This window comes from Narcine bancroftii, chromosome 1, assembly GCF_036971445.1.
Source record: "Narcine bancroftii isolate sNarBan1 chromosome 1, sNarBan1.hap1, whole genome shotgun sequence".
Taxonomy (NCBI): domain Eukaryota; kingdom Metazoa; phylum Chordata; class Chondrichthyes; order Torpediniformes; family Narcinidae; genus Narcine; species Narcine bancroftii.
The window spans coordinates 366,444,527-366,467,694 of NC_091469.1; the positions used below are offsets into that span (position 1 = coordinate 366,444,527).

Consider the following 23,168-nt stretch of genomic DNA (forward strand, 5'->3'; position numbering starts at 1 on the left):
TGCTCAGTGCCCTGATGCAGGTCATGCTAGAACTGCCGCACATCATCAATTCAAAGAAAAGTTTTCATTAAATACAAATGAATAGGAAAATTCCTACTAGCTGTGTACAAGGCTAGGAATGAGGTAGGGGAAAATGGGTACACAGTATTCATGGGCTGGAATGGGAGACAGGGGGCAATGTTTCTACAGTAATCTCCTGCTGACCACAAGGCACTGGAGACCATAGTATTTAGAATGGCTCAGAGCACTCAACAATGAGAAATGTATTGAGAAAACCTAATGTTCAATCAACAGATACAACTGGTAATGTTGCAGCTATTCAAGGCCTTAGTTAAACCGCACTGGGAAAATGGTGTTCATTTCTGGACATCTCACTACAGGAGGAATATACAGAGGAGAATTACAAGGATGCTCTCTGGATTGGAGATCATAACTCATGAGGATAGGTTGAGTGAACTTCGTCTTTTCTCTTTGGAGAGAAAAGGGGGTGAGGGGTAACTAGAGAGAGGTGTATAGAATGATGAGAGGCATTAATCGTGTGGATGACCAGAGGCCTCTTCCCAGGACTGAAATTGCTAACACAAGGAGGCACAAGAGATACTTGGGAGTAACTTTGGGGGGTGGGAGGGCAGGTTACAAGTTTTTCCACATAGAGAATAGAGGGTGCATGGAATGCACTGCAAGCAATGGAGGTGGAGGCAGGTGCAATAGGATCTTTTAGGAGACCATTGGATTGGTACATGGAACTGAGAAAAATGGAGGGTTACGCAGTAGGGACTTTCTAGGCAGTTGTTAGAGTAGGTTATATCGGGTATAACATTGTGGGCCAAAGGGCCTGCACTGTGTTGCAGATTTCCATGTTCTATGTAAAAAAAATTAAAAAGTGAAATACAATGAAATTTTAAAGCCATGTTGAAAATGAAGTCCATAGGAACTCTTTAAAACAAAATTTAAATATAGCTTCAGCTTTAATTGATGTACCCAAACATTTTGAACTGCACACTTAGCATCTGAGGATCACGGATGACAAAAGATAAACTAATATATAAACTAAGCAAAAGTTACTACCATCTAGGATAGCTTCAGAAGATTTGATAATGATATCAGTTTAAAAAAGTATAAAAAAACTGAAATTAACAACTTACTCAGGGACTTTCACAAGAAGCAACTTAATGAAGTCTACAGCCTGTTTGGAGACATGCTCAAAATCATCATCTGTAAAACTGAGATTTATCTGAGAGATGTTGAGAAAAGTTTCTTGCTTGTCATCTCCCAAGAAGGGCGAGATCCCTGTCAACATGACGTATGCAAGAACACCTATACTCCTAGAGAGAGAGAGAGAGAGAGAGAGAGAGAGAGAGAGAGAGAGAGAGAGAGAGAGGAAAAAAAGTTAGCAGGCCATTTCAACCAATTTAATTGTAGCATGATTTTTTTTGAAGGATTTTACTTACCACATATCTGTCGCGGTGCTAATTGGCTCGTAATTTAGAATTTCAGGAGCTGTAAAAGGGGAAAAATTACCGATTTGAAAGGGTAAATTCACTGGACATGACAAATAGTCAAGCTATGTGACACGATACAACTTTCCTGCCCCCAAAAAACAAACCCAAGGGTTTAGATTAAAGTGATTGACTCTTGAATTTAAGAAGGCAACAACAAGTGTGAAGAGTTAGGATATTTCAGATTTCTGGCCCACATGTCACCTCCAGATCAGGCCCTGAAAGGAGTAGGACAGCAAGTCACATCACATAGAGCGGGCCTTCTTGACTCAAGTTTGGAAGCGTGATTGGTGATGTTCATACCAGTTCAGATTCTGAGAACAATTTTTTTTTTTTTAAATTGTCTTTAACAATTTTTAAAATTTAGACATATAGCAAAGCACTGGCCTTTCCGGCACACAACCCCTTGCTGCCTAAATACCGCAATTAACCTAATATCCGAGTAAGTTTTGAAAAGTGGGACAAAATCAGAGTGCCTGGAGGAGAACATGTACATATATACATACATACAACATATACGTACATACATACACACATACAGCGCCAGATTCAAATCGGGTCGCTGGCTCGGTAATAACATCACACTAACTGCTCCACTAACCATGATAGACTTGATGTCAAGAGGCAACTGGCTTGAGCCAGAGTGACTAGATACATGGACTCTGATAAGAGGAACATTTTCTTCATGAAGAGGGTGACAAAACTGAAAAAGTTCAGCCTCAGACCTATGGATGCTTATGTGGTTGCATCTGTTGAAGGTCCAGCCCCAATAAATCTTGGGGGACTGTGTGAATGAAGTGACAGGGAAAAATCATTAGAAAGTAGACACAAGTACACAATAAGCCTCCATTTACTAAGTCTTCTTCTTTGGCTTGGCTTCGTGGACGAAGATTTATGGAGGGGTAATGTCCACGTCAGCTGCAGGCTCGTTTGTGGCTGACAAGTCCGATGTGTGACAGGCAGACATGGTTGCAAGGGAAAATTGGTTGGTTGGGGTTGGGTGTTGGGTTTTTCCTCCTTTGTCTTTTGTCAATGAGGTGGGCTCTGCGGTCTTCTTCAAACTGTGAGGCGCCAAGATGCACGGTTTGAGGCGATATCAGCCCACTGGCGGTGGTCAATGTGGCAGGCACCAAGAGATTTCTTTAGGCAGTCCTTGTACCTCTTCTTTGGTGCACCTCTGTCACGGTGGCCAGTGGAGAGCTCGCCATAGAACACGTTCTTGGGAAGGCGATGGTCCTCCATTCTGGAGATGTGACTTACCCAGCGCAGTTGGATCTTCAGCAGCGTGGATTCGATGCTGTCGGCCTCTGCCATCTCGATGTTAGGGATGAAGTCACTCCAATGAATGTTGAGGATGGAACGGAGACAACGCTGGTGGAAGCGTTCTAGGAGCCGTAGGTGATGCCGGTAGAGGACCCATGATTCGGAGCCGAACAGGAGTGTGGGTATGACAACGGCTCTGTATACGCTAATCTTTGTGAGGTTTTTCAGTTGGTTGTTTTTCCAGACTCTTTTGTGTACAATAAGCCTCCATTTACTAAGTAGAGCAGCCTCAAAGCATGATGTGGCCTGTTCCTGTTTATATTCTTACAGAAGACATCATGTGGGAATGGGCCACCTGTGCTGAAAATACATCAGCTACCAACACAGTAAATACTGATTTGGGGTAGAAAAGAATTCCAAATCAACAAAATTAAGAAATATATATATATGCACATCTCAGGTATATTACAAATGATTGTGTCCTGTTTAAACATACAGATTCATTATTCCACAAGAGACTAAACAACACACAAAATGGGAACAATCATAGTGAACAATAGGAAGGCCTGGTGAAATGAAAAATACAGCAGATGAAATTTAATGCAGATGAGTATTGGACTGCTAGAGGATATGTTTTTAATTGCAAAAATATGCCTAGTTGTTTCAATGAACTAAATTTACAAGGCATCTCAAAGAAGCATAATGAAGACATGAAGCAACACAAGGAAATAATTGGGCAAATGATTAAGGTTTTGAGGAAGACATTGGACAGAGATGTTTATGGAGGTTAATCCAGAGTTCATGGTCTGGGGATCCAAAATTTAGGGATGATTAAAAAGTCTGAATTGGAAGAATGCTATAGCTCAGGGGTTGCTGCATAGAGATAGTAAGAAGCAACATCATGTATGGGGTTAGAAACACAGGTGAGAAGTTTTATATTCGATTCTCATTGAACAAAAGCCAATATTCATGAATGAATACATGGAATGAATGGATGAAAACAGTGAAAATTAAGATAAGGGCAACAGAATGTGTTTCTTTGTGAATAGTAGATTGAGAAATCAATAGAATGGTCCTGTTTTGAGGCAACAAAGATGCCTTTTGCTTTGATCTTTTGCAGAAAGGGCAGTGGAATAAATCCAATTGCAGCTTTCAAAATTTAGAATTAGATTTTTTTTCAAGCATATTTTTAAGGACTCAGCCAATTAAAACAAAATGCAATGCATGGCATGTTTTTGGAGAATTCACAAATTCTTTGGAATTGTGCTGCTCTACCTCCAGTGTGCAGTGTGATTACCTACCTACATATTCAGGAGTTCCCATGATTTCCCTTAGCTCTTCATTATTATTGATTCTTCTAGAAAGGCCAAAGTCAACTATCTTGATCTCTCCCAGAGGTGACTCACTGGTCAGAAGAATATTTTGTGGCTGAAAAGGAAGCATATTACAGATCTTTAAGTAGCGGTTAGAGAGGGAAAACCCACACAAATAAATTCAGAGAGCAGCTCTAATTTCTTCGCTGAGCACCTTTGATCTGTCCGCGTCAGTGACAAGGACAGGGGTTTCCCAGTGAACTACCATTTTATTTTGAGCCCCACTCCCATGCCAAAACGTCTGCCCATAGCCTCATGTACTGTTCGACCAAGTCCACCTGTAAATTGGAGGAGCAACACTGAATTTTCTGTCTGGGCACTCTCCGATCGGATGACGTGAACATTGACTTCTCCAGTTTCTGATCGCCTACTCTCAGATCTTCCTCCCTTCCCATTCCCTTTGCCTTCTTTCCTCCAGCTCTCCCCCTGGTTGCTGGTGTCCTCTTCCTCCCTCATCCACCTATTGCCCCCTGCCTGTGTGACTGTGCTCCTCCCCCTGCCATTTTGTACAGGCACCTGCCTACATTATTTAATATCTTGAAGGTAGCAAGCCCGAAATGTAGGTTACGCATCTTTATCTTTGCTCTATAAAGTACACTGTTTGACCTGCTGAGTTCTGCCAGCATTATGTTTTTAGTTTTAACTCTAATTTATGGTCACATTCTAAATGCACAGATTTCTTTGTCCAGCACAAAGCAAAATTTACTGAAATTTGAAAGCACGTTTCACTGCAATTTAAAAATCGTAATAGGATTTATTGGTCAAGTGCAAGGCCAAAGGTCCTGGAACAGCTTTCTTCCAATCTACAAATGGAAAAGTTCCTTGATTAATCCTTGCACATACACCTTTTTCAGGAAGGAACTCCTGGGAGTTGCAGTACCATCTTTTGGTATCTTTAATTTTCCTTCAAAATTTCAGATTTATTTTCCGAGTACATACATGACATCACATACAACCCTGAGATTCTTTTTTCCTGCAGGCGAAGCAGAATTACCACTTAGTGGTAGTGCTTAAAAAAGTTGCACCATGTACACATGTAAACAAATAAACAAGCTTAAATAAGCTGTGCAATGGAGAGAGAAAAAAAATCAATAAAATTCAAAAGTAAGAGTGCTTAAACAAGTCCCTGATGAGTTTGTTGTTGAGGAGTCTGATGGTGGAGGGGTAGCAACTTTCTGAACCTGGTGGTGAGAGTCTTATGGCACCTCGACCTCTTTTGTAATGGCGTGTGTGTGGAGTGGTGTCGAATCCTTGATGACTGCTTCTGCTCTCCCAATGGCAGCATTCCCTGTAGATGTTTTCAATAGTGGGGAGGGTTTTGCCTGCATTGTCCTGGGCCATATGCAATACCTTTTGGGGGGCTTTCTGCTCAAGGGTATTGGTGTCCCCATACAGACCATTATCCAGCCAGTCACATATCTGTAGAAATTGACCAGGGTTTCCAATATCATACCAAACCTCTGCAAACTCCTGAGGAAGTAGAGGCGCTGATGTGCTTTCTTCATGATGCCATTGGAGTGCTTGTTACCAGGAAAAGTCCTCCGAGATAGTGACTCCCAAGAACTTAAATTTGCTCACCCTCTCCACCTCTGATCATTCACTGGTTTTCCTTTTTCCCTTCCTGAAGTCAACAATCAGCTCCTTAGTTTTGTTGACATTGAGTGTAAGGTTCTTGTGGTGCACTATCCAGCCAAGTTTTCAATCTCTCTCCTGTATTTTGATTCATCACCCCTTTTTATTCAATCCACTACCATGGTAATATCCAGATGCAGGTGCAGATAGTGTTAGTGTTGTACCGTCACACAGTCACAGGTGTAAGTAGAGCAGGGGGCTAAGAACACAGCCCTGTGGTCCTTCAGTACTGATGGAGATTGTGGAGGAGATGTTCTTATCAATCCTCATTGATTGTGTTCTGGAAGTGAGGAAATCCATGATCCAATTACACAGTGGGGTGTTGAGTCTCAGGTCTTGGAGTTGGCTGATCAATTTTGATGGGATGATGGTGTTAAATACCAAACTTGTTCATTCTTCTAATCCTCACTCAAATTAACAATGTAAATCTATTAGTCCACTGAACCTAGTTACTTTTAGTTGACTGTAGATCCCCAGATTAAAGTCTTAAATTGAACATGCTGACAGCTGCTTTGCATTGAGCAATGCATGTGTGCAACATATTTAGTGCACTGCACAAAAGCAATGCTGTTTATGTGGTTAGGACCTCCTTTCCCCAATGACTAGAAACTATCTCGTTGCGAAAAAAAGTGTATTTTTAAATAAAGTTTTATTTGGGAACATAATAATTGAGATACATACCAATTCCCATGTTCCCCAAATAAATTGCATCAACCTATCCTGAACATCTTTTCCTCGTTTCTTAAACTTCGATCACATCTGACCACAAAGAGTTATTTGTCTTGGCAATGCAGCAAAAATTGATCAGAATGATACCACAAGTCCAGGGGCAGGGGTGAGATGACAAAGAACCATTATGTAAAATTCACTCAACTTCCTGCAATAATAAACAGAAGGTTAAAGGGCAATTTCATTGGGATTTTTAAAGATTTTAAAAGAATTGGTATCATTACTGGAAATCTTTTGGCTGGTGGGAAAGTCTTGGCGAGAGAAGCAACTTCAAAAAAGAAATTAAGAGACAGGCCAGTGGAAAAGTTAGCAAACACTTCATGCAAAAGATGGTAGCAGTATGGAACTATATCCTACAAAGACTAGATTTTTATAATTTAGATTATTCACGATTTTAGATTGATATCTACTGGTTCTCATCTTGATAGCGAGTGAAAGTAATCCATCATTATAATTCCGATTCACATATACTTTCATCAATTCACCTCTTTACCTTCTCAGATCAAGCAAAAAAAAAAAAATTTCTCAGCATTTGCATTAAAAAAAATGAACAACTGATTTGTGAATTTGTGCTGCATCTTTTCCACTGGATAGTCTTCATTTCTCTCACGAAATGCACAATATGAGAGCCAACGAACAAACGTACATTTAAAGAATACCTTCCTTAACCTCTAAAGAATTATCATTATTGTAATGCAGGAAACATGCCACTTCTTGACATCAAGATTACAAAGGAAGTCAACCAACAAATTGTCCATTTTATTTCATTGCTGGAAGCGCACTTTGCTGTCAAGCCTAGTGAAAGTACTGGCACAGTGCTGCAGGGCAGACAGTTCCAGGATTTTTTTTGGGCCTGCAGCATTGTGGGGGAACAGCAAAGGCAGCCATCTTGGGAACTTAGGCCCATATCAGACTTGAATAGCGAGTCTATACTGGCCTCCATCACCTTGAACCAAGAGGGACCACATGAACTTGCCAGATGTTCAGGTAAATAGGCACATAACAAACTGTTTGTTTGATAGCGGGAGTACAGAATGTTTTATCCACCCAGATACTGCTAAGTGTCTATCCCTCGAAGTATGGCTGGTCAACTATAAGATATCACTCGTATCCAAATCCCATATGGCAGAGGTCCTCAGGTCCTGTATAGTGACTTTGACCATTGGAGGCACAGTTTACAACCACTTTAGGCTCCTCGTCATGCCACTGCTCTGCGTCCCTTTGCTGCTGTGACTGTCCCGCCAGTGCCAACTTAAGAGCATTACAATGGAGTTCAATGGGCCCCATCCCCCCTAACTGTTTGCAATGAACAGTTCCTAGATGGTCGTCAGTTCTTGATCCTTCAAGGTCACCCCTCCATCGCTCTTTGCAAATCTCACCCTCGATTGCAAGCTGGTGGCCATCAGGAGCAGGCGATACTGCGCTACAGTCAGTGGGATCACTATGTCCTTATCCTTCTTGGTGGGAGAGGTTATAGGTTTGGGAAGTGGATCAGAGCTGTCTAGATGGGAAAAAAACTGCCATGTATTTTACAGAACCAGTCAATAGTGGGACACGATGGAGAGAGGAAAAACAATGTTTCATGTTGGTGGATAGGTAGTAATTAGCAGCTGCTTTATTCTGAATAGTACTGAGCTTTAAGAATCACAACTGCATTCAGCTAGGCAAGCAGAAAGAGTATTCAATGATGGCTCTAATGTGCCTTGTATATGTTGGGAAAGGTTGCACATGTCAGGGCTCTTGGCTTATTACTTGTTCCTGTAGCCAATACGTTCATGTAGCTGGTCCAAACAAGTTTCTGGTCAATGGTGATCTCTAGAATGACGACTGTTGGCCAGTGAAAGTCAAGGAAGGATGTTTATCGTCTGCCTTGTTTGAGGTGGGAGTAGGTGCTCATTTAAATCTCGTCAGGAACTGTGAGAACAAGACTGTGAACATGAGGAGCAGTTAAAAGCAGCAGGAGGGGAAGGTGCTCATTAAATTTCTCCATTGGCCAGTTAGCTATAGTCAATAACAGGAAGGCAAGGTCAAGCAGAGCAGCCATTGTGGAGCAGGAATTTGAAGCTTTGGTTCAAGAGGCTTTTGTGGAGGTGTAAGAATGAGGCAAGGTAAGGATGGGTTTTTCTAACTCTTTCCTCTTTGATAGACTGTGGAAATAGAAGTCAGGGTAGGGACATGCTCCTCTTGTAGAACGTGAATAGTCAGGGAAGCCAACAGTATTTCTGATAACTTCATCTGTGAGATGTGCTCCTGACAGACCATGTAAGGGAATTGGATCTAATTACATTACATCTTACCATAATTCAGGGACTTCACAGGAAGGCTACCCGATTACTCTCACTTTGTCTGGCTAAGTAGCAATTTTAAAGACAACAATCAAATTCTGATGACAGCTGGTTATGATGGAAAAATTAGATATTCAAGGAGAATGAAAATGAAGTGCACAAATCTCCACATTGTATCAAGCTGACGGAGATTTCTGAGATGAGGAAGGCAAAAACAATGATTGAAAGGGTTTTGTCAAATACAAGCAGAGAAAAATTGTTGCTCTTTTTTCACAAAATTGTGGAACAGATTTAAAATCTAATGTTGAATCCAAAAGTGGCACCACTGCCATCTCCCCACCAAAGTATCCCCCGATGCATCAGCCTGCAATTTGTGCTCACACCTAGATTCCTGCCTGAACCTACAAGCTTCTGACTCCAAGACTCGACTGCCACCTGAGCTATGGTTGGAATAAAGACATTTCAAAAATTGGTGAAAATTTCAAAGTTTTAAGTGTGTTCTTTGCACGATTGTGAATAATTATCTCATCTGAACTCAAATGTCATCCCAAGATAAAATTGAAATATAGCAGGATTTAATTCTTTGAGAGGAACCACAACTGTTAACTATTTTGTTTTGATTGGATGATTTGTCTCAAAGAGAGCCAAAGCATACAAATTAAAAGACCAACATCATTGTGATCTAATGTTGAGGGTGACTTTGAGGTCAACGATAAAACCTCAAATTTAGCACCAAGCTCAACATCTACCAAGCAGGAATTTCAAAAATCACTCGAGAAGTACCACCATAAGACATAGGAGCAGAATTAGGCCATTCAGTCCATCTGATGTATTAGTCCTTTTAATCCCATTCTCCTGGCTTCTCCCCATAATCTTTATTGCCCTGACTAATCAAGAACCCAACAACCTCTGCTGCAGATAAGCCCAATAACCTGGCCTCCACTGCAGTCTGTGGCAACGAATTCCACAGATTCATCACATTCTGGCTGAAGACATTTCTCTTCATTTCTGTTCTAGAGGGACACACTTTTCCCCCCAAGTCTGTGCCTTCTTGTCCTATACTCTACAACTATTGGAAACCTCTTCTCCACAGGCCCTTTCAATGTTCGGCGTGATTTGACGAGATCCTCCCCTCATTCTTCTAAACTTCAGCAAGGACAGGCCAAGAAGCAACAAATGCTCCTTATATGTTAATCCTCTCTTACCTGGGATCAATCTCATAAACCTCTGGACCCTCTCCAACCATAGCAAAAAATTAAATAAACCCAAATCTGCCTGCAGATTTCCAAATATGATTTGACCAATACTTAATAAAGCTTCAGCATTACATCTTTGCTTTTACATTTTAATCCTCTTGAAATGAATGTACTCGTTCAATTGCTTTCCTTACTACTGACTCTATCTGCAAGTTAACCTTTAGAGTCTGACACGAGGACCCCCAATTCCCCTTGGGCTCCTACTTTCTGAATTCTCTCCCCATTTATAAAATAGCCTACTTTATTTCTTCCTCAAAGTGCATGACATACTTCACTGCACTGCATCTGCCACTTATTTTCCCATTCTCCCAAATTGTCGAAGTCCCTCTGCAGATTTGGCTCTAACCACCGAAGTAGCAGGGATCTCTCAGTGGCCACCTATTTAAATTCCCAGTCCCATTCTCTTGCTGATATGTCTATTTATGGTCTCATTTACTGCCAGACTGAGACTACCCACAAATTAGAAGAACAACACATCTTCCAAATAGGCTCCTTCCAACCAGATGGCAACAGTATCAACTTCTCTAGTTTCCATCAAAACCCACCACACCACACTCCAGATCTTTATCTTCCTGTCTTTTCTCTCTCTCTTTTTCTGTGTCTCCATTCACAGAGCCACTATTTATTCTCACCTTTCCTCTTGTATCCAATTAAAACTTTTTGTTTGTTGGTCTGGACTCCACTCCCTCCTTTATTCTCACCTTTCCTCTTGTATCCAATTAAAACTTTTTCTTTGTTGGTCTGAGTCCTCTCCTTCTTATTCTTCCATCTTTCTCCATCTTCATTAAGAAGCCTGTCTACTTTTGGCTTATGCCCCAAAGAAGGGCTCAGGCCCAAAACATTGTTAATATTTCTTTACCTCCTTTGGATGCTGTGGGACTGGCTGAGATGCTCCAGCATTTACTGTGTGTTATTACAATCTCAGTGTCTGGAGACTTCCATGTTTCACCCCAGATTTTCCACTTCAACATTTCCAGTGTATAATTTCCTGTCATTTGCCTCTCTCCCTTCTTAAAGAGTGTAAAGATGTTTTCAGTTTTCCAACTCTAGCAATTCCTTAAAAGATCACTAATAATGTGTTCACAAACTCTAAAACTGTAGTTCATGCACCTTCAGCTTTCCAAGCATCATCTTCTGAGTAATTCTGCCCTCTAACCCCTTGAATTTCTGGCGTATCACTGGTGTCTTTCACAGTGAAGACATGCAAAATACCCATTTAGTTCATCAGCCATTTCTTTGTTCCCCATTACCACTTTCCTAGTGTCATTTTCCAGTGGCCTCTTGGTTCTCTTTTACTCTTTATATATCTGCAGAAACCTTTGGTGTTCTCTTTTATGTTATTGGCTAGCTTACTTTTACTTTCTATCTTTTCTCCCCTTATTGCCTTCTCTTCATCTTTAAAAACTACACAATCCTCTGGCTTCCCACTAATGTTTGCAATACTGTATATGCCCTCTTTCTTTTTGCTTTTATGCTTATTTTGAATTCCCATGTCAAGCACAGTTGCCTCACCCCCCCCCCCCCCCAGAATGTTTCTTCTTCTGTGGGAAGAACCAATTCAGTGTCAATAAAATCTTCTTCAGAAAAGTAAAAAGACACCAGAAGTTTATCCATAAACCAGTAGAACATTACAGCACAAACAGGCCCTTCTGCCCATTGAGTTTGTGCCAAGCTATTCTGCCTCATCCCAATGCACCTGCAACATTGCCCTCCATACACCTCCCACCTGTGCACTTATCCATTTTTTTTAATGTCAAAATTGAGCCCATATTGACCACTTCAGCTGGCAGCTTGTTCTGCATTCTCATCATGTTCTGCATGAAGAAGTTTCCCTAATTTTCTCTTTAAACATTTACCATTCATCCTTATCCCAGCTCCCCTAGTTTTTGTCTCAATTAATCTCAATGGAAAAAGCTTGCCTGAATTTATACCCCTCATAACTTTGTATACCCTGATCAAATCTCCCCTCATTCTTCTATGCTCCAGGGAATAAAGACCTAACCTGCTAAACCTTTCCCTGTAACTCAGTTCTTCAAGTCTTGGTAACATCTTTATAAACCTTTTCTGCACTTTTTCCAATCTTATTGATATCTTTTCTACAGTTAGGTGACCAAAACTGCATACAATTTCTCAGGTCAGCAGAGGTTCTATTACTGCTCAGCCAGCTCCAATGCGCAGCCCTAACACCAAAATAGGCACGTTAATCAAGGCACTGGAACATCAAAACATTTATAAGATGTTAGGAAATGCTGAAAAACCTTGAAGAAATGCAACATTCTCATTAAGTCAGAGGAATTTTTGGACTGTGACAACTCAACGTGGAGCCAGGCAGCCACAAAGGCAATGAATTGGGAGACCAAACACAAACTGTTGAAGAAATACACATACCCAGTCCATAACCTCATCAGCCACCTCAGAACTTAAAGAAGTGAGTGTGTGGGAGCAAAGCAAATCATTGCGGGACTGCCAAAGAGAAGGGATAGATATTTGTGAACGTAGATCTGCAGTTACAATACAAGTGGTTACTTCAAGAGCCAGATATATCAGAATACATGAATCTGCAACAAATATGTACAGTTTGCAGTGTTAATTATCCAAATAGACTGGTTTGCTGTAAATAAATTAAGATTTTTTTGGTCTTGTGCAACTTTCATTAATCCAATATTTTTTAAAAAAATGACTAATATTCCCTGTCAGGTTGCAGCAAAGAAACCCATCCCATCAATCAAAACCACACTTAAATGATGCAAAACTGGTGAGCATCAGATATCTCCTTTGATGGCAACCTGGCAGCACTGAAGCTTTGATAGATAAAATTGAAAAGAATAAATCGGAAAACATTGGGTTGATTTACCCACAGAGCTATTATGTCTCAGAATTTAGCCTGGATTTGAAACACAAACCATTCACTGCCCAACTCTGACTGGACTATTCAAGTTTTGCCAAATAGCCCCTCTTCTTCCATAGTCAACCACTTCTGAGAACAAAGGAAATCAATGGTCAATGGTTTATCTTTCAGCATTAGTAATCTTAATTATCATTCTCACTAAACAAAATACAGAATGTTTCTTTTTGTGGGCTTACCTAACAGCCCATTTCTTAAAGATATGAAATGCGAATAGGCCAGATGACCTTTGGAGTTTGTGCTACCATTCATTCTGATCACGACTAATCCTATTCTGACCTCACCAACAGAGTACTCTTCCTTGCATATCAGCCCTACCCTTGCATACCCTTTAAATATCTTCCAGTCTCAATCTTCAATAATCCTCTACACTTTGTTCTGACAGTGAATACCAAGATTTGGGTCTCTAATGAAAATAAATTCTTTCACCGGTCTATTTGAAACAGTGACCTCTCAAGCTGAAACTATGCTCCCTAGTTCCAAATATTCTTGTAGCATTGACTTGTCAATAACCTATTCAGTTTAGGGGTTCCCAATACCATAATCGCAGACTAGACCCAACATACATCAAAAACTGACAATAGAGGAAGTTTTGACTGAGTGGAGCTTCATGATTACCTGGTAAAACTCGTTAATGGAGATGATATATTAAAAAAAAAATCAGACGTTAGAATTGTATCCTGTACAAAGGAGAAAGGTTGCAATTGAAGGTCAATCATTCGTATCTCAGGACACCTCTCCATAGGGCAGTGTATTAGGCCCAACCATCTGCACTTATGAATAGCCTTCCTTCCATCAAAAGTAGTGAGGCAAAGATATTGCACATTGTAGTCCATGCCTGCATACAGCAAGACATAAACAATATTCATGCAAGGACTGATAAGTAGCAAGTAATATTCATGTCAGTGAAGCATCAATGACCATTTCCAAGAAGAGTTTGAATATCAGTCCATGACATTCAAGTCCCATGGCATCAAGATGCTGAGGACATTTCTGACCAGAAACCAAACTGGACCAGTCATGCAAATACTGCGGAAACAACAAGATTGTACATCAACCAATGATCAATTCATTCCTTTCGTGGCCCTTGCACCATCTGCCAAGCATAATTCAGTACTTGCTTTTTGGCTGGACATGTGCAGTGTTAACCAACTCGAGAAGTTTGCCTCTGTTCAGGATAGTGCAACCAATTTGAATGGAATTCCACCTTCCATTATTTCCCACACTGTGGTACTGTGCCCATATTGTTTACCATTTACAAAATACACTACAAAGTTATTTGCCAAGACTATTCAAGCAGTACCTTTCAAGTCCAATACTTCTACCATCAAGGGTAGGAAAAGTATGGAAACACTACCCTTTGCAGGTTCCCATCAAGTCATGTACCATCTCAATTTCTTTGGCTTGGCTTCGCGGACGAAGATTTATGGAGGGGGTAAAAGTCCACGTCTGCTGCAGGCTCGTTTGTGGCTGACAAGTCCGATGCGGGACAGGCAGACACGGTTGCAGCGGCTGCAGGGGAAAATTGGTTGGTTGGGGTTGGGTGTTGGGTTTTTCCTCCTTTGCCTTTTGTCAGTGAGGTGGGCTCTGCGGTCTTCTTCAAAGGAGGTTGCTGCCCGCCAAACTGTGAGGCGCCAAGATGCACGGTTTGATGCGATATCAGCCCACTGGCGGTGGTCAATGTGGCAGGCACCAAGAGATTTCTTTAGGCAGTCCTTGTACCTTTTCTTTGGTGCACCTCTGTCACGGTGGCCAGTGGAGAGCTCGCCACATAACACGATCTTGGGAAGGCGATGGTCCTCCATTCTGGAGACGTGACCCACCCAGCGCAGCTGGATCTTCAGCAGCGTGGACTTGATGCTGTCGACCTCTGCCATCTCGAGTACTTCGACGTTAGGGATGAAAGCGCTCCAATGGATGTTGAGGATGGAGCGGAGACAACGCTGGTGGAAGCGTTCTAGGAGCCGTAGGTGATGCCGGTAGAGGACCCATGATTCGGAGCCGAACAGGAGTGTGGGTATGACAACGGCTCTGTATACGCTTATCTTTATGAGGTTTTTCAGTTGGTTGTTTTTCCAGACTCTTGTGTAGTCTTCCAAAGGCGCTATTTGCCTTGGCGAGTCTGTTGTCTATCTCATTGTCGATCCTTGCATCTGATGAACTGGTGCAGCCAAGATAGGTAAACTGGTTGACCGTTTTGAATTTTGTGTGCCCGATGGAGATGTGGGGGGGCTGGTAGTCATGGTGGGGAGCTGGCTGATGGAGGCTCTGAATGGGCAACTAAAGCGGCATCGTCTGCAAAGAGTAGTTCATGGACAAGTTTCTCTTGTGTCACACTGGTCTCATTGTCGCTGGATCAAAGTCCTGCAAATCCCTCACTGCAGCACTGCAGTCCCTTCTTCAGAAGGACTGCAGCAGTTTACAACCCAACTTCACAAAGGATGATGTGCCAACAGCAACCAGATCTTCGAAGTTAACCACAAATGTATTTAGTAATCGAGGTACAGACTCACTAGTGTCTTCAACACTGCAACAAAGCTTCCCTACTTTTATATTCCATTCCTCTTAAATGAAAGCTAGCATTCCAGTTGCCTTCCTAATGAGATGAGAATCCTTTTCTTCCCCCATAACATTGTCAATCCTTTGTTTCATCAGCAAATTTCACATCAGCACACTTCATCCATGTCATTAGTATAGTTGGGGATTCAGTGATGATCCTAGTGGCGTTCTGCAAATATAACCCATTAGCTAATCCCCTATCTATGCCCATTTATTACCTTGAACCTCATGTACAGCAGTGCAGCAAACTTTTAGGTCGCAGCTAATTGATTGCCTTTAGGAAAATGATCTACTGGTTCTGCTCAGTATATTGACTTGTACATCCTCAAAGAGCTCAGTAAATTTGCCAAATACGATTTTCCTTTGATAAAGATGCATTTGACTGTGGCTGGCTGACATTTTCTGAATATCACCTTATTAATGTTAGGCTAACTAGCTTTACAATTTCTTGCTTTCTGTCATCACATTTTAAGTTTTCCAATCATTATGGACTTTCCAGTATCCAGGAAATGCCTGGTGAATTTCAACCAACACATTATCACTGCAGCCATCTCTTTTAAAACCATAGGATGTAGGACATCAGGTCAATGAGGCAGTGCTATTAGTTTACTGACTACTTTTACTTCCCTATGATAATAGGTTTCTCCCTCCCAATGGCTTCTACTGATCTGAAGAGTTTTAATATTCAGGTTATTTGGTTTATATCCTGGTGCATACTCAGAGGCCAAATCACTCCAGTTTTGGAGAGGCATATTAAAACTCAAAATTCCTGAATGCACATCCTTAATGATGATCAGTGTGAGAGATGGATACCCCTCCCCAGCCTTTCAAATTTGAATTTACACATACAGCACGATAATAGGCCCTATCAATCCATGCACCCATTCTGCTCAATTACACCCAATTGATCTACAATCCCAGTACATTTTGAATGGTGAGAGGAAACTGGATCATCCGGAGGAAACCCACGCAGAGATGGGGAGAATGTACAAACTCCTTACAGACAACACAGGATTCAAGACCAGGTCCCAATCGCTGGTGTTGTAACAGCATTGTGCTAATCCGTACACCAACCTTCTTTTCATATCTCTACTTATTTTCCCACCCTGTGAATTTATGTGCCTGCTATGTGATGTTCATATTTTTGTCACATCCAATTATATCCACTTTAAGGAAACAGGAATTACTTTGTAATAAATCTTGTACGGCCACTAAAATTTTTTTCAAATATTGTCAAATTAGTTAGAATTGTCTACTTTTCTCAAATTATGAAAAATTATTCCATATTACTATCTCAGGCTAACTTTTATGGTCGTTAAACATTGGTCTGTTTATGGAATTAGAACTTTTCTCTCCAAAAATGTACTCAGGTATTAAGGTTTAAAGGGAATAGAGCTTGAGAACTGTATTGATGCTAACTGTGCCCAGACACGGTGAGCTCCTGTAGCCCAGACCTGGAATATCTAAATGTGAAGTCCCTTCCCTACCATCTCATTAGGGTTATGGTTAGAATTCACATAGGGTCAGACTGGCAGCAGTTTACATCCCCCAAGGCAAGCAAAGCTAGCACTGTTGATGGAGGTAAATGGTTAGTCATCTTCAACATAGCCATGAGCTCCCGAGCAAATTTCCACCAGCATATCCATCCCACCAGAGGTCCCAACACATTCAATCATCAAACACATTGCTTCATTGTTCGCCATCACTTTGGCAAGGCGGGGCTTCTCTTGACTGCTTATAAGCGGAAGATGAAGCGCAAGGACCCTGTGGTTTAAAAAAAAATCATTCATTGTCAGTCTGAGGAAAGTGATGAAATCTTACATGACTAGTTCAAAGTCAGTAAACTAGTTCATATTCCAGATGTCAGCAACCAAACTCAACCATATACATCATCAGCAAGGTCATGGAGGGCTGCAAGCAAAGGAGAACAATCCATGTGTTCCTTAACTGGAAACCATGGCTGAACTGTGAGGTCTACTCACTGCTAAAGGCCAGATCTGAGGAACTCAAGTCAGGCCACCCAGCCCTATTCAACCTCCAAAGCCAGAGACACCAAGAGGCAGTAGCAAAGCAAACTTGAGTCCAAGAAGAACTTCCCAGACACAATGCATGCTGCCAAAAGCTATAAAATGAAATTGGGCAGGATTACAAGCAATGGCTCCCTGACAAATTCAAAGAATGCTACACTCCCTTTGAACAGGAGGCTAGCCAGCCAGTGGCACATGCCTCATCAACCTCAGTAAGGAGTCAGTCATAGATAGACAGAAAAGGGGTGGCGTGCACTCTCCTGTCTACATCAACTACACTGAGGTGGAGATACTAAACAGCTTTTAAGTTCTCAGAGGTAAACAACCTCTCCACATCAGATTTCAGATTTATTGTTAGAGTATATACATGATATCAGATACAACCCTGATATTCTTTCCTGTGGGCCAGGCAGAATTACCACTCATTGATGCTGCAAAAACAAACAAATAAGCATATGTAACAACTGACAGTGCAATAGAACAAAACAAGGCCAAGAAAATACACCAACACCTCAACTTCCTCAGAGGCCTAAAAAAAAATTTGGTGTGTTTCCTGCATCCCTCAACAACTTCTACAGGTGCACCATTGAAAAAGCAACCTGTCACTGTGTGACGCACAAACTGCTTCACCCAAGACTGAAAGAAACTGCAAAGCGTTGTGAATGCAGACTTTACATAAGCACCCTTCCCCTCCATGAACTATCTACACTTCCTGATGCCTTGGGAACCCAGCTAACTGTTAAAAGACTCATCTCACCCCGACCAAACTTTCTTCTCTCTCCTGTCAGGAAGAAGGTCCATGAATGCCAGATCATGTACTACTAAATTAAAAGGACACTTTCTTTCCTGTCATTGTCAGACTCCTGAACAAACCTCGCACTTGTAAAATGATGATGCTATTGCTCTGTTCTAATTGCCCTCTCTTTGTAACTCTACACTCTGTACTGTTTTTACTACAGTACTATGAATGGGTTCACTTGCTACAAATGAACACAAAATAAACTTACTCACTGCACCTCTGTTCACAAGACAAACAAATTTACCAGGCAGTAAATGGTGCTGATCATGAATAATTAGTCTAAAGATTGAAAATTTACACACAACCATGGAAGCATGCACACATTCATGACCAAGGCCAGGTGAAATGGCATATTGTTCACCTGGCAGGTCACATCTAAATTTGTGGCACACAATATCCTTTCAATTTTCAAAGTTGTAAAACTTTAGAACAAGATGAAACTTACTTTTAAATCGAGGTGGACTATCTTATTTCTGTGCAAAAAGGCAACACCCTCCAATATCTGCCTCATGAGACGTTTGACATCTTTTTCTTTGAAGGCCTCTTCCCGTTCAGCTACACATTGGTTGAAAATCTCACCGCCAGCAGCACTGTGGATGAAAGGTTTGAAATTAATGTAACACATGGACACTTAACGGTGTATAACAATGACTGGTTTGAAATTTGACAAGTTTTCTCTCTTTATTCCAAGCCAATAACACTGAAGAATGGATGTTTTCTATGCACTGACATAGATATAATCTGCAAACACAAATAAAGGGATCCATTACGAAACCTTCCTGCTGTGATACTTCCTGCAAGAAATATTAACTCAAGTTCAGAGTAAAACAAATTTACAATGGGGTAGAAATTCATCCCACAATAACTTCAAACTAAACTGAATTCCACCAATTTCAATGGAACCAAAATTTGAAATAATGTAATAAACAAATGCTATTTTTTTTGGCCAAACAGTTGAGAACAAGTTATATCGAACCAACTCAAATTCAAGGGACAGCACCTCTTTTGTCCAGGCATATCAGTGTCAATTTCTCCAACTTCAGACAATGTGTTTTAATCGGGATTAGCTATTTTTGCCACCTGTCTAGTCTCCTCTTTTTCTTTCATCTGTATTGTTTGACTTGCTGGACCAGTAGAAGGCATAGCTTTACAAAATTAGCAAAAAAAATTGGAGACAAAATATTGTTCCACCCATTGTGAAGACCTTCTCTGCTACCTCTCAATTCTGACATAAACATTAAGCTTTCTCTTTTCACAGACGATGTCTTACCAGCCAAGTTGTTCCATTATTATCTGTTTTGATTTCAGATGTCCAGCATATGCAATTTAAAAAAAATATTTTCCATGGACAAATTACCTCTTTTATTGTCTTTGAGGAAAAAATGCAAGCAATACCATATTAATAGCCCCCTTAAAACACTGGTAGGTTTCCATTTCATTTGACTCTCATCTTAGCAAAGCACTACCTTATTCAGAAACAAAAAAAAAAATTAAATCTCTACATGGTGGCAGGACATCAAAGTACCCTCTGGGGATGATCAGCTGGAGTTTGAGCAATTACTTGGTTTCAGACATTCTAATTGGCTTTCAATGCTCTGAACTCGATAACTATTTTTTTTAAAAGACACTAAATTATGTCTGATATAAGAGACCATACTGCATTTGAATTGAACTTTAATATCTGCAGAATGGCAGTCACCAATATAGATTTATATTTGCATTACAAGTGACAAAACCATTGTACATAAATGAATTAACATCTTATTTAAAGCTCTTAGAATAACTTTTTTTGAAGGCTCGCAGTCACTTTTCCTGTCATCATGGCACTCAATAGCCATCCATTCTTCCATTCAGAATCCTGCATTTAGCTGCAGAGATTCACTCGCCATCGCTCCATCTATGTGATCACCTCAGCAATTTCTTTGATCCTTCCACTCTCTGTGATCATGAAGTAATAGCGGGATAGAATAGAGAGAACCTCTGCAGCCCTGAGATCATCAGTTGCTTATGCTCTGGGCAACGTTATGTCTTCCAAGACACAGTCAGCCACCTAGTGGCTGGTTGCCAGCTCATTGGCTTGGCCCAGGCTAGTTGCACTGAGATTCCAGGTTCATTCACTGTCAAACCGTTTGGAATTACTGAATGCTTGGGAAAAATCAAAGGCCTTAAGAATCAGCCAAGAAGTGTTAAAAGGAAAAAAAAATCCACCCAAAAATCACTAATCCCAAGTCGATGCTAACAGATCTTCTCCCATTCATTTGAATGGGCCTGCTGCACTTGTTTGTGCAAACTTAAAATTTAACCTGACACAATTCCAAGGTTGAGAAATCTGCACAATGCCCTGTTGGACTTGGGAGTTCACCTATACAGCAGGATATAGGTCAGTTGGAATAAGGGCAGAGAAATGGTAGATGGTGCTTTATCTAAACAAGCGCAAGGTGAGGCACCTTGAAAAGTTAAAGTTAAGCAGAAAGGCTTGAGAAGTATTGATGCACCTCACATTTTGGGGTACAAGTCCATGGTTCCCTTAAGATGACAACACAAAGTGATAAAGTAGCAAGGGTAGTATATGCATACTTGGGGAAGTTGTGGAAGCAGATATAATACAGTAGCAACATTTGAGAATCTTTAAACAAGCACATGAACAGTTGGAGAAATGCAGCATGCACAGGCAGATGGGATTAATGTAAATTGGCAAAATAGCTTGCACAGACACAGTGGACCAAAGGACCTGTGCACTGTGGCTCCTCTAGGGAGGCGAATCAGTGTCACATTGCCTATTACTTAAAACCTGCGTGGAACACTCTGTACACCCTTGCTAAACTCCCTTCACCCGTGAATGGGCTCTCCTAGCTTTCCCCCCTCCATTCTATGTGCAGCACAGGAGTGCATAACCATTACACACTAGAAGGAAGCACTACAACCTACAGTCAGAATCAACCCTCCTACACATCTGCTGTCAGACATGTACACATTTCACACAACAGCATCGTGATTACATTCTAAACACACCCCTCCATGCCCTTCACACACATATGGAACTGCTCGAAGTAGTGGGTTCAAGAACAGAAGTTGTCATTCTCCGGAGTTGCATGAAGAAACCAATTTGCTGTACACTATTTTAGGATGGAAAACTCTGATTGATTGGAAATAGTTATGATAATTTGATGGATCTAAAATCCACAAATTGTTCTTAAAACCACCTCTTAACTGGGTTAAAATTAAAAAGGAACACCTAAATAATGTTGATATACATGTATATAAATAAATAATCTCATACATAGGTAATAACAAGAATACATATCTAATGCATATTAATAAATAAACACCTTATGAAAGAGCCAAAAAATGTATACAAAACAAAAACTATTCTAATAATCTAACCCTTTCCTTGTGAAGTTATGATTAAATATATATATATATATTCCATTAACACGTGAAAGAAAGGACAAACTGTAACTGTGGGCTCATGTGATACTGCACTAATTAACAGAACATCAGCACAGGAACAGGTCCTTCTGCCCATCACACATGTACCATCCACAATACCAAATTAAAGTTCTGTTGCATGAACAATATGTATATCCTTCTATTCCCTGCATATTCATGTGTCTATTTTGAATACTCTTAAACACTATCATATCCAGATCCACTACTACACCTGGCAGCCTGTTCCAGATACCTACCACTGTGGTACGCACCCCCCTCAACTTTAAACACATCCTTAATAAGTGCCATTTTTCATCTTGGAAAAAGATTCTTACTGTCTACCCTATCAATGCCTATCTGAATTTCATGAATTTTTATCATCACCCTCAGTCTTCGACACTCCAGGGAAAACAACCCAAATTTGTCCTACCTCTCACCATAGCTCATACCTTTAAATCCAGGCAGCATCCTGGTAATGAGCTGACCCAAATTTCACACAACCCTCCGAATGCAGTCGAACCAAAATTTTATACAGCTGTGTTTATTATGTTTATTGAAGATGAGTTCAATGATATGAAACTTCAGAATATTGACTTGTATTGGCTACCCTGAAAAGAAGTTAGTTATGGTGTGCAGTTTTTGAATAACGTGAAGCAATGTAAAATGCTCTATAAGCCAATCATCTCTATGGGACAGGTATGGTTAATTTGTTATTGTTCCAGGAAATGCTGTATTTTTAGAATTACCATTTTGACAAAGAAATGCTGCATAGACATTTACTGTTCTAACTTTAGCACTTGTTGATTTTTAATTAATTTTCATTAAACAGTTCTTATAGCTCTGTCAACGGCAAATGAAATATATTATTCATTTGTTAAATAAAAGACTGTAACCAAGATTTGAAAGGAACACCTCCCCCATCCCTTCACTTTAAATTGAGCCATAGGAAATTTTACATCCACCTGAAGAGGCACCCGGGTCTTGCTTACATATTAAAAAAAATAATTTCAGATTTGTGACTCCAATTTTTCATCACCAAGGCTTCCTGAATAACAGATCACATATCTGTTAATTAGCTTTTATATGTTAGAATAAATCAAATTAAAAGTTGGGACGAGTACTGATAAAAGAAATGTAATCTCAAAATGTGTGAGGTGATGCATTTGGGGAGTCAAGCGTAGGGAACCTTGGATGACAAAGGAAAATCAGGTTCTGATCAAGAGCAAGGAGATGGCAAGGGGTGAAAACAACTGGAATCAAGGAACAAACTTAAAAAAAAAGAAATTGGGATGGCAAAAAGGGGACAGGAGATAGCTCTGGCAGAAAAAGTATAATCCAAAGAGATTTTACTAATACACAAAGGGTAAAAAGGTAACCAGAGTGGGGGAAAAAAAAGGACTCATCAGGAATCA

The 23,168-nt window shown here is 40.6% G+C and overlaps 1 protein-coding gene across 1 annotated transcript in view; it reads right to left on the minus strand.

The window, feature by feature from the left end:
* The window catches only part of stk17a (serine/threonine kinase 17a), a 95,952-nt gene that overhangs the window by 7,372 nt on the left and 65,412 nt on the right, over positions 1–23,168 (minus strand). Inside the window, exons 3-6 of the mRNA XM_069912744.1 lie at positions 18,773–18,917; positions 4,064–4,190; positions 1,452–1,500; positions 1,146–1,325 (exon numbers count right to left, since the gene is read on the minus strand). Of these exons, the coding sequence (XP_069768845.1) occupies positions 1,146–1,325; positions 1,452–1,500; positions 4,064–4,190; positions 18,773–18,917 (501 nt within the window). The remainder of the gene's footprint in view (positions 1–1,145; positions 1,326–1,451; positions 1,501–4,063; positions 4,191–18,772; positions 18,918–23,168) is intronic.